The following is a 12,153-nucleotide window of genomic DNA, read 5'->3' as shown; positions in this document are numbered from 1 at the left end:
ATATGCAGTCATACGTATGCATCTGTATTTGTACACACATACATACACACACACACACACACACAGCCAAATGCACCCACACACAGATCCAGCACATGCAGGACAATGGAATCTAACTGGAAGGTTTACAGGTGTGCAAAATGTACCTTTTTTCCCCCATTTTCCTAAGATTTCTTAATAATTAAAAGCTGGGGCAGAGGAAACTGCCATTAAGGCTTTACACATCACAAAGTAAGTGCATCTATCAGGAAAAGGAAGGAAAAGGAAAAGAGGAGAGTCGAGGGTTATTTAACATGTAACTGGCAGAGACTTTAATCAGAATTATAGGTTACTTATTTATCTCTGAAAACCGCCACCACTTTCAGGACAGTAGGTCTGTGGAGGTTTTCTACTATAATCTATCCCAGATTTACTGTGTACATAAAAGATATTTTACGACTTCAGATAAAACCGAAACTGTACGGCTCTGGTTTTCATGCTTTATTGAACAGCGTGCTGTAAATACTAATGACTCTAAAATAAGTCACTCAGGAAAGATCGAATAACTCCACATTTACAATTCTATGAGGCTCATCGGGGAGAAATGTGGCCTAGAATCTGCACATTCCTCTGATTTTCTCACATTAAATCATATTTAAAGGTCCCCAGAATGCTAATAGCCCGAGCCCCACCATCCCTTAACGACTCCGTCATATCAAAAGGAAATGAAAACCTTAAGAGTAATGTCAGCAACCGGGAGGAGGGAACATAGAGATGGGTTCACAGGCTGTGTACAAATCCAAGTGGGCTACGTCTTCTCATGGCTACCTGATGTCAGGTCCCACAGAAACCCAGGACCAGGGTCACTCAGTACCTGTGGCTCTTCCCAGCACTTCTCACCCGGCCCCTACCCTAAACCTCTCCCTCTCCAGGGCTGGGCTTTGTTTCCCTCCCCCAGCTTCTGACTCCTATAGAAGGCAGCCATTTTTAGTTCTCTAGGTTCTCATAATATGCTCTCTTTGCTCCCTCTCTCTCCTCCCCCCCCTCCAACTCCTCATGGTCCAGTCTGCTCTGCTGGCCGTGTTCAGTCTGGACCCTTCCAGACGTCTCTGGCTGTCCTCTCCCTCATACCTACAATAAAAACCTTCTCCTCAGCCATACCTAGGATCCGTCATGTCCTCAGTTTCATTCACCCGAACCTATGCGAAGTTTCTCACTTCTAGCCCCCACCACACCCAATGTGAACAATAAAGCAGATCAACTTTTCAACTTTTCACCAGCAAAACCAATGGTATTTAATCTCCAAAATTTTACTGTAACACAAGAACAAAATACTTTGGAATTTTTTTTTTTTTTCAAATTCCTAAGTCATCATACGCGCGTCATGAGTCTCCTGGGAGATTCATCCGTCAACTCAAACCCTTCCCCTCAGGCAGTCATATGTGTATCTTAACACCTTTATTACCTCTTCTCTGCTACTTCTAAAATGTCTGCTGCTTACTTCAAAACCATCAGAAGCATCCTGAAAGGTTGTCTAACCTGCCTTCATCGCTGTCAAAACTCAACCCTCAATCCTCAACTGGCATCCTTTCCATCAGTATGGACATCACACATACCATTTCAAGTGCAACTGCAGACAGATGCAGAGGTCACAGGAAGAGGTAAAAAGGGCTGTGAGCTCCTTCGAGGGTTCTGCCCTTCCAGGAGATGGGAAGAACGCAGGGTCTGGCGGTGTTGGAGGCCACACCCCTCTATTCTTTGGAATCAGAATAACAACGAGGACAAGAGACCTCACCATGAGCAAGGAGTATCCCCAGAGTGTGGTCATTACAATCCAAGCATCTTGGAGAGGCAAAGAACAGCCTAGACTTATTGAGCCTCTTCTCACATCTGCCATGTGCTGTTTGATCCTCAGCAAAGATAGTATCTCATGAGTCTGCTCCAGCAGCCACTACTGGGGACATTTAGTGACCAGTTCCTTTTCTTTATAATAAAACTGAGACCTGGTGGGACTCACTGACCCTGCTGCAAAACCTCAAGCTTTATCATAAAATCCTGGTAAAAACAGCTATATCTATCCACAATACCTAATATTCTTCTCTGCTTGGAAAGATCCAGAAAAGCTACTCATGCCAACAAAATGCAATGTAACATCCCAGAACTCCATCCTGATCCCAACACTATCATTTACAGTCAGTCTCAGTCCTCAGTGCAAGAAGGGATCCCTGTACAGATGCCGAATGAGAAAACAAACAAGGATGTCACCTCACCAAAACTCTAGCTATCTGGCTGTCAATTGCAAGTGACTGGCAGTCACAGACCCTTCCATGACACCTTCCCAGGAACAAATATAATGGTCAGTTCAGCAAAATGTCCCTTCGCTGTAGCTATGGTCACACTCTCCCTCTGCCTGTCATACTTTCTTCCTCTCTCTCTCCTTTTACCAACATTTACGTAATATTATCTATGAGTCAGGCTTTTTCTAGCTACCTGACTGGCTAGAAACAGCTTCCCTGGTCCACGTCCAAAGCCCTGTGAAGAGAACATGTAAAGCTTTTAAGGGGGTCAAACTCAAGATAAAAAAGAAAAAAGTAAATTCTAAAGTGCTGATTTCCCCTGCCACACTGGCTCACGGCACTGAGAACTCGGATTTTACACAGCAGGGTGGGTCTAAAAACAGACATCTACAGGGCATGACCAAAAAAAAAAAAATTTTTTTTTTAAATTTAAAAAAAAAGATTAAAAGTAAAGAGAGGGAGGGAGGGGGATCAGAAGTGGAAACTACTTGAATAGACAGTACAGAGGTAGGTGAGGCACACATCCGGGTCCATGGATTTCAGCTCACACTCCTTTCTGTCAAATCCTGGCACGCTCTGGAAAGACCCACGGTAATTCTCAAGAGCAGCAGGAGTGTGTCATCTGCTCCCAAGCATCTCCTAAGAGGAAGGTCCCAAATGTTCTGGGGCAGGTGACAGAAAGTCCACCACTCTCCAAACCATCCCAGTGGTGGCAGACAGACATCTGTTCCTGTGCCAAGCTGGAAAGGTTTCCAATGTCCTACAAAAACTGCCCTTCCCTTAAGAAACTACCTCTCCATACCAGTAGGACCCCATCAATCCCCACTCTGCTTTTCAGTAGTGAAAAGGCTCGGCTCTCCCCCTGCTTGGTTCCCATGGAAGTGCTCTGAGACAGGAATTTCTACACCTAACCAAACCACACTTCCACAGGGGTTCCTGACTGCCACACACATCCCATCCATGTTTTGCATCTGGTTCTGTTCCAGAAGGTCCATTTCTCACAAGTGGCTCTTTATAAAACAGTGTTAATACAGTCCATGTGGATTTTGACTATAAAATTATCACAAGGCTAGTCTGGCATGTTAAAGTTAAGGACTAGCTTGGTGTGGTGGTTCACATCTGAAATCCCAACATTAAAAGGTAGAGACAGAAGAATAGCCGTGAGTTCATGGGCACCTTGGTCTAGGCAGTTGGTTCTAGGGCAGCCAGGAGCTATATACATCATGAGACCTGTCTCACACTCCCTCAATCCCCCAAAATAAGCAATAAGTATTAAGTCCACACACTTACATAAGCACATGAAGAAAACCTTAGGAAACCAAAGTCCACTGAGATACAGTTAAAATACACAAAGGGAAGTTGAGGACATAGCCAGTTGGTAAACTGCAAGTGAAACTCGCGAGCACAACGTGAGTTCAGTCCCCAGATCCCACATTTAAGAAGCTTCAGCATGGCATCAGGCATTTGTAATTCTGGCAGGAGGGGAGGGGGAGGGAGAACAAGTGGATCCCCAGGACTCACCAGCCAGCTAATCAAGCCTGCACCACATGCTCCAAGCCAGTGAGAGACTCTGCCTCAAAACACAAGGCAGACAATGACTGAGGAGTGACACCTGAAGTTGACCTCCGGCGCCCACACACATCCAAGAGCATGAGCATGTACTAACTTGTGCACATGTGCATGCTCACGCCCCTACACCTAAGGCTGAAAGAGAAAGAGACTACAGGGGCCATCATCACACTTAGACAATGGCTGAGCGGCTCTTCAACACCATGGGAAAGAACCCACATCTTCACAACATCAGCAACACAAGCTTCACTGCCTCCCCGGGCTCCAGGATGCAGGGGAGGCAAGTGATACCATTAGTTTTAAGAACTCCTCCACTGAAAATAGGACCACAAAGCTTTTGGGAGGCTTGCTCGGTATCAGACGAGAATGAGTCGAATCCTACTTTCCCCGTAAAGAGGGAAGCAGCAGGAGTGAGCCTGGGAGAGGAATAAAGGCCAGGAAAGGCATTGAACAGAAACCCCAAACAGCGTTCATGCCAAGTGCCCTAGGGCTCATCTTGCACCTGCTCCTTGATGCAGACGATCCACTTCTCTAGGAGACAGGATCTAAACCTCTTTCCCAGGGCCAGATGCCAAGTCCTCCTGAAGAACTCAGAAATTCCACAAAGTTCACCTCACAGAGCAGAGGTTCTGATCATCGGCTTCCTTCAGCTTTGACATTTCAAACTGGCCAACGAGGAACTCAACACATTTCTGAAATGAGACCTTTTTAAGAGACCAAGATGTGGACATTCGCATGCACGCCTGTATTGGGAAGAAGGTCGGCAGCCTCCCATGAATGCATGGGAAGATACATTCTGAAATGGATTGTGCAACAAGGGACCTCAGGGGAAGGAACTGGGATGGGTGAATATGGACATGCTGTTATCTATTATCCACATTAGCAGATCTGTAGTGAGAAAACACAGGGAAGGAACTGCTGGACCTCCAGCCCATTTAAGTCAGCCAAGCAAAGGTTCACAGGTGGAAAAATCATTATTCCCCACTGGCTACCAAGTGAACATGCATGGGGGGCTGGGGGAGGAGAACTAGCTTGCATATGCCTGTAAAACCAGCTCATGGGAAGATCCTGGAGAGTTTGAGGTCAGCCTGGCTATATAGTAAGACTCTGCAGAAAAGGAAAAATTTAAAAAAAAAAAAAAAAGGCACAGAAAGAGCTCGATAGACAAAAACACACAGTCATCAGTCCACCGTGCGTGTCTGTGTAAGCACAGCTGAAAACATACAGTAACGAGTCCACCATGTGTGAACAGACAAAAATATACAGCCATCAGTCTGCTGTGTGTGTACAGACCAAAACATAGAGTGTATCAATCCATCATGTGTGCATGTGTATAAACAAAAACATCCATCAACCCACCATGTGTGCAGGTGTATAAACAAAAACAGTATCAATCCACCATTCCGCCACGTGTGGGGGTGTACAGACAAAAACAGTTTATTAGTCCAGTGTGTGTGTGTGTGTGTGTGTGTGTGTGTGTGTGTGTGTGTGTGTTACATGTACATATAACTCCCTATGTATCCCAAGATGACCTTGAACTCTCAATCCTCACACCTCAGCCTCCCCAGTGAGCTGGCAGACATCTTGCTCATGGAGTTCTCAGATGATCCACTTTGTTACTCATTTCCTTGATGATCTATAAAAACAGACAGATGATTGCTCAGAGCCCCGCAAACAGGTGCTGTAACTGGACACTGTAGGGGAGCGCACAAACAGCCCCCCGTTTGGCAGAGTCAGCTGGACCAAGGTTTCTAGAGGAATCCTTCGGTGTATTCTGCGTTTATTCCAAGAACCACAAACAAATGCTTGAAAACACAAGCCTCCCTCTGCTCCCGGCATGCCCTCCACTTCATCCCCACTACCTACAACCATCCAGGGGGAAACACCCCAACATTCTTCAATGGGACGTAACTTTTCAGCTCTGGGTTTTCTCTACAGAGTTCGAGGCCAGAGTCTGGCTGTGCCAGTTAAAAAACCATTAATAAAATTAAGAATTGCCTCTCTCCCTCCACTGGGGAGCTCCCCCACAGAATGCTCCCCTGCCCTTTCTGGCACTCAAGCCATATCTTACACACGCAGTTCCCACCATCTGACAGTATAGTTCCTAGGTCTACAAATCCAACCCAGCAACGGTTACTTCTGTAGCAGCTTGAGGAGACCACAGGGCCAACAAGCTGTTTCTGTACTCAAAGGAGTCCAAAGTATTTCTGGAGGGGAGCAGGAACTGAAAAATCAAAAAAGTAACATCAACCTTCCCATCCAGAAAAGCCCCCAAAGGATCTCTGCACGTATCTGTCTGCCAATCAGAGGAAACAAAGGCTTTCTGCATCTGTACATTACCAGCCTCCTCCGCCTGTCATAGTTTCCTCTGCATCTTAATGACACCCTCCGGCTTCTGTTCACACATCATCCTCCAGCCTCTGCAATGAGCTAAAAGCAGCAGTGTTTACACAAGATGGCACCCAGGCCCAGGGCTGTCAGGGACACAAGCCATTGTCTGCCCTGGAAGCAATTTAGGCTGGGCTGAGTGGTGTGAAGTCATGGAGACTTGAACCACATGGGCGCCACCAAGTACACACCCCTTCTGCTTTGCCAAATTCAACACAGACACACAGCTCCGATGCCTTCTTCCGAGCTAGCCACAGCCAGGAGATTTGACAGGCAAGTATCTATTGTCTTTCCCTGCCTCGGGACATGAGGGGGCTGCCCCCATGTGCATGTCGTTAGAAGGGACCCACCTGGGTTTTGCTTTCCGCCCAGGGCAGAGACGAGACCTCTGAAATCTGCAGTCTAACTAACGAGGCTTCCCTTCCTCCCATGTGCCATAGGACACCTACAGCAGCTGTGCCGCTGAGCAGCACCCCAGACTCACAGCTCCTGACCTCTGAGCAAAGAAACAACAGCCTGGGAGCGGGGAGCCCTTAGAAATACCATGTGACACCAACCCAGGTCAGGCTTTGTCTCCTCCTCTCTCTTCCTTCTTTTTCTTGTCATTTCTTCTTCATGTATGTCTTTCAGTTACCAAGGAAACAGCTCACAGGTGATACATTTGCTGGCCACTGCATTCGGCAATACTCAACCTGTATCTTTGTTCATGTATTTTACCCAAGAGCTGGTTGCTAGGGTCCCACCAATCAGAATTCACCCCCATTCAATCACCCCCACATCTATGTTGCCTGGGAGAACATCCTACCTGATCCCCTCCACTTGAGTATGGGTGGGACCTGGGGATGTGAGGGGTAGCACTCTGATGGTTACACACGTCATTCTATATGGCATATTGATTTTTGTAGATGTCATTAAGGATTCTGATCAGTCCCTCTGAGCCTTCCTGAGTAAGCCTACCCTAATCAGGTGATGCCCACCCCCAAAAAAGAGAGAAGGTCAGTCTCCTGTTGACCAACAAGGAAAAGGCCACTGTGGCTTCCACAGCCACAGGAACTAAATTAAGTCAATAACCTGGGGACCTGGAATGGGGGCTCCCTGTTTCAGATGAGCACAGACCCATGAAACACCAATACTGTGAAGCCAAGAGAAGAGGACTCAGCTAAGGTGGGCCCATACTCCCAACCCCACTGAAATGTGGATCTTGAATGTCCCCCAAGGTTCATGTGCTAAAGGACAGTCACCAACATGCGGTGCCACTGAGAAGTAGTGGAACCTTCATGTACCATAGTAACAGAAGCTAGGTTATTGGTGGCACTCTCCTGAAGAGGATACTGGAACCCAGCTCCTTCCACTCTCTCTCCCTTCAGACAGCTGTGAGAAGTTTCTTCCACCATATGTTCCTGCCCTGACCATGTTACCTCACCACAGGCCATAAGCAATAGAACCAAACCTTAAGAAACTTATAGACCAAATTAGCCTGCCCTTCTTCTAAGTCACTGAACTCAAGTATTTTATCCCCATAATGAAAGGCTGATTCACAAAGCCACTGGGTTTGTGGTGATTTCTAGAAGTGGACTAGGATTCTATAGACAAATGAATACAGAAATACAATACAAGAGGGAGACTAATGAAGAGTAAATGCAGGATCCTACAGTACGATGGAAGGGACCACTGACTCTGGTCAGGCAAGGAGCATCTAGATAGAAGAAATGTGATTCTCCAACTCTCCAAATTCACCAAAGTTGGCATCATTTACAAAGCAGAGTTCTTACTGCCCAGGCATGACTCACTTACATTAACTGGGCGATGCTTTCGGCATCATTCAGGTCCATATGCATCGGTCCAATAAGCACATATTGATCACCAACTATTTTCATTTTTTTTCCTTTCATCAAAATAGATTTTTTTTCCTTACATAATATATTCTGATTATGGTTTCTCCTCCCTCTACTCCTCCCAGTTCTTCCCCACCTCCTCTCCCATCAGATCCATCCCCTTTCTGTCTCTCTCAGAAAACAAGCAAGCATCTAAGGGACAATAGTAACATATAGTAAGATAAAACAAATAAATAACACATAGGAATAGGACAAAACAAACAGAAGGGAAGGAAGCCAAGAAAAGACTCAAGAAACAGATTCAGACACAGAAACCCACTCTTCCCACACTCAGGAATCCCATAAAAACATTTAACTGGAAGCCACAATACAGAATACACAAGGGAGGAGAAAATATAAATAAAAAAAATTAAGCCGGGCGGTGGTGGCGCACGCCTTTAATCCCAGCACTCGGGAGGCAGAGCCAGGCGGATCTCTGTGAGTTCGAGGCCAGCCTGGGCTACCAAGTGAGTTCCAGGACAGGCGCAAAGCTACACAGAGAAACCCTGTCTCGAAAAACCAAAAAAAAAAAAAAAAAAGAAAAAAAAGAAAAAAAAATTAAGATAAAATTTTTAAAAAAGAAAAAGCCCTGACATGACATTATGAGACCAGGAAATTCCAATGGTGTCAGTGAGTTCATTTTCTGTTGACCATCTACTGCTGGACATGCAGCCTACCCTTAAGAGTAGCTTGTTTGCCTAGCGAGACTCCCTTGGGGAAAACTACATTTTCATTTGCAAGTGATCACCAACTATTTTCAAGGCACTGCCCAGTGCCGATGAAGTGTTGCCAGCACACAGTCAACACAAGAAGCCACAAAACACCCACTCCAGGCAAAGCTGTGACGCGCCGACCTGAAGAGCTTGAGAGACCACCTCACACCTCAAGAGAATGGAGACCACCTCCAACCGCTCTATCACCCCCACCCACCCGCACACTCATGCACAGCTTTTAATTTTGCAGATGTACGCTCTGATAAAGCATGTGCTTCAACCTGGAGAATCACTCGTGAGCATAAACCTGACAAAGAAAGCTCTCGGGCCCAGTTCCTTCGCCAGACCGTGAGGATGCAGTATGAGCTCTCTATTTAGGCCTATCTCTAAGCCTTACTGTTGGCTACCATCATCAACACTGGGGGTACATAGCTGAGCTTAAACATCACACCAACAGAAAACACCATGAGACGGCTTAGCGGGTAAAGGCACTTGCTGCCATGCTTTATAAACCCAAGTTCAATGCCCAGAACCTGCAGTTAGAAGGAGCACAAAGTGTGCTCGAAATGTGCATATGTGCAGGCATGGACATGGACACACACACACACAAGCAAACACAATGAATGAATGAATGAATGAATGAATGAATGAATGAATGAATGAATGAAATAAAAGGTCTTTTAAATTCCTAATCGGCAGAGAATTGGACCCTTTGTCCTGGCATGGGGTCCCTCAGCATGGAGTCATCATTTCACTTTGTCTGAACAGTGGAGAAAGAGAGAGCAGAAAAGTAGGCCCAAACAGGGACTTCTACCTGATAGAGGAGAATGGTTCTTGCTGACCCGAAAGGTTTTGGTTCAACTTTTTTCCTCCATTTATTTCACTATTAGTTGGCCAAAAGAACTTATTGTTCTAATATCCAAGAACTCTTTCAGGTAAACCTCACCCAGAGACCAAGGTACAGAACGACCTTTATCACCACTGCTGCCATAACACTTCTTCTGGCTGAACTCACCTAAAGAAATAGATAAGCAAAGGATGAAAAAAAAAAATGACCAAACACAAAGTGACCCAGGCAACCAACGTAAACAAGTGTTTTGTAATTTTAAGTCATATGGGCTGGCTTCTTTAAAGCTCTCTTAAGCCATTACATTTTGTTTACTTTCCTTTTTGCTACAGAGATGGCTCAGCAGTTAAGAGCACTGGCTGCTCTTCCAGAGGACCCAGGTTTGATTTCCAGCACCCACATGGTGGCTCACAACGTCTGTAACTCAAGTCCTGAAGGATCTGACACCTTCTTCTGCCTTCTTCCAGTACCAAGTACATACGTGATGCACAAACATGCATACAGGCAAAACAGCCTTATCCTTTCCTTTTATAAACCCTGGAGTATGCATATAATAGTTTATATGTTCAGAGACAGGGAATAGTTGAGATGGAAATTCTTTAAGAAATGGGGTAGAAGGGCTAGAGAGACGGCTTGTGGGTTAGGACTGGCTGCTCTTCCAGAGGACCTGGGTTCGATTTCAAGCACTCTCGCAGCAGCTCCCAACCCTCGGGAACTCCAGTTCCTGAGGATCCGATGCCCTCTTCTGGCCTCCGTGGACACCAGGCATGCATGTGGTGTGCAGATACACACGCAGACTGTTAGGTCTCAAAGCCGGGTCAAGTCTCTCGCAGTACGTGTGGCTGGCTCCTCTTGGCACTTCTCACCCTACCCCAAGCCTAAACAACTCCTTCTCTGGGGCTGGGTTTCACTTACCTCCCCCAGCCTGAGCCATTTTGTCTACGCCGGTCTCTTGGCCTCTCGGCTCAGGCTGCCTCTCTTGTCATTGGCTCCTCTCCTGCTCTCCCTCTGTCCTCTCATGGTCTGGTTTAGTCTGCCAGCCATGTTCAGTCTGGGCTCTTCCCTCTGCCTGATTTCTCCTCATGTCTATGATAAAAATCTTCTCCATACTTTAGGAATAGTTATGGCCTCCTTTTATTTCATTTTTTTATTCACAAACAAGACAACCATACCCATTAAATAAAAATAAATATATCTATCTAAATAGAAAGTAGGGTTTGAGCATCAACCATTGTTGTAAGTCTCCAAACAGATTTATTTCCAGCATTGAGAGATGGAAGCAGGCGGATCTCTGTGAGTTCAAGGCCAGCCTGGTCTACAGAGTGAGTTCCGGGTCACTCAGAGGTGTTCATATGGCACAGACGGAATTTGCTTGAGTGCCAGCCATTGATTTCTTTCACTCATCCATTTCACCTTTCACCAAAGGCTGAGACACAGGGCCATATGAGAGGCTGTGGGCCAAATCCAAGTCACAGACCATCAAGAAGAATTGCAGCAAGTTCCAGCATGGCTCAAATACAACAAACAGTAAGTGTATTTGGACAGAGCACTTTGGCAGCTTCAGAGGCTTTGCATCTGCTTTTCAGGAAGCCAGGAACAGAGTCCGGAAGTCCTCCCTTCAAAATGCAGGGAGCTGGAGGCTAGCTGGACAGTCAGGACAGGGAGTCCCAGGCAGCGCCTGAGATGGGAGTGGCTTACCCAGGCCTGACAGGCCAAGGGAACAGAAGACAGCTGTATCAGTCAAGAGCTATGTTCCCAGACAAGTGACAGAGACAGATGCAAGTCCCCAGCGAGGGGGATTAGGAGCAACGAGGGGAGTCCTCCTCTAAAATAGTTCTTGGGTGGACATGAGAGTTCTAAGCACAGCTATAAGCAGTAACGGGGGGAGGGGTAATCAGAGGTTTAGAATGGTGTATGAAAATCTGACTTTGACGACTTTGAATGTCACCAAGCCCATTTCTCACACAGCCAAGATGGTTTTACATCCTTAGAATGATCACAAGAGGAAAAGGACGCCAGCCAGTGAAAGACAAAGAGATCTGAGCATCTAGCACCTCTTCAATCCAGGAAGGGCTTTCGTATCGTATGCGGTTCTAGAAAGCTCCATTGACTTTGGCAATGATGTAACCGGTCTACTTTGTGGAAAACCAGTTCCCACAGCGAGCTCTTCTCCAGCGACTGAGCACAAAAGGCAATGTGTCCAACTCGGGGTCACTGCTACATGAGTTCCCCTGGCCGTCTTGTTAATGTGCAGGGCTGCACACACCACTGACAACCGTTCTCTGTACACAGGCCCTCAAGAGAAACCCTCTGCTGATAACGATGAGAACGGGTATGTAGCCAAAGCCCAGAAAGGAACAGTCACTTAAACCAGCTGGGGCACCTATGCTCACCACCACCCAGCATCACCACCAAGATGCACAGGCAGTTAAAGAGATGTGTTTTGATCACCCATTTTCCCATATATTATAATATTATTTTTCCAA

At 46.3% G+C, this 12,153-nt stretch overlaps 1 protein-coding gene across 6 annotated transcripts in view; it reads right to left on the bottom strand.

Annotated features, from left to right (window-relative positions):
* Positions 1-12,153, bottom strand: part of Lrch1 (leucine rich repeats and calponin homology domain containing 1) — a 201,801-nt gene that overhangs the window by 166,675 nt on the left and 22,973 nt on the right. Inside the window, exon 1 of one of the 6 annotated variants that reach the window (XM_052732753.1) lies at positions 6,791-6,854. The exons of the other annotated variants lie outside the window; for them this stretch is intronic. Coding sequence (XP_052588713.1) covers positions 6,791-6,839 — 49 coding nt within the window. The 5' untranslated portion in view covers positions 6,840-6,854. Of the gene's footprint in view, positions 1-6,790; positions 6,855-12,153 lie in introns of those variants that run through there. 6 annotated transcript variants of the gene reach the window in all.

The sequence above is a fragment of the Peromyscus californicus genome, unplaced genomic scaffold, assembly GCF_007827085.1.
Source record: "Peromyscus californicus insignis strain IS unplaced genomic scaffold, ASM782708v3 Scaffold_12__1_contigs__length_115047231, whole genome shotgun sequence".
NCBI classification, from domain to species: domain Eukaryota; kingdom Metazoa; phylum Chordata; class Mammalia; order Rodentia; family Cricetidae; genus Peromyscus; species Peromyscus californicus.
This window is presented reverse-complemented; position numbering and strand designations above follow the sequence as displayed.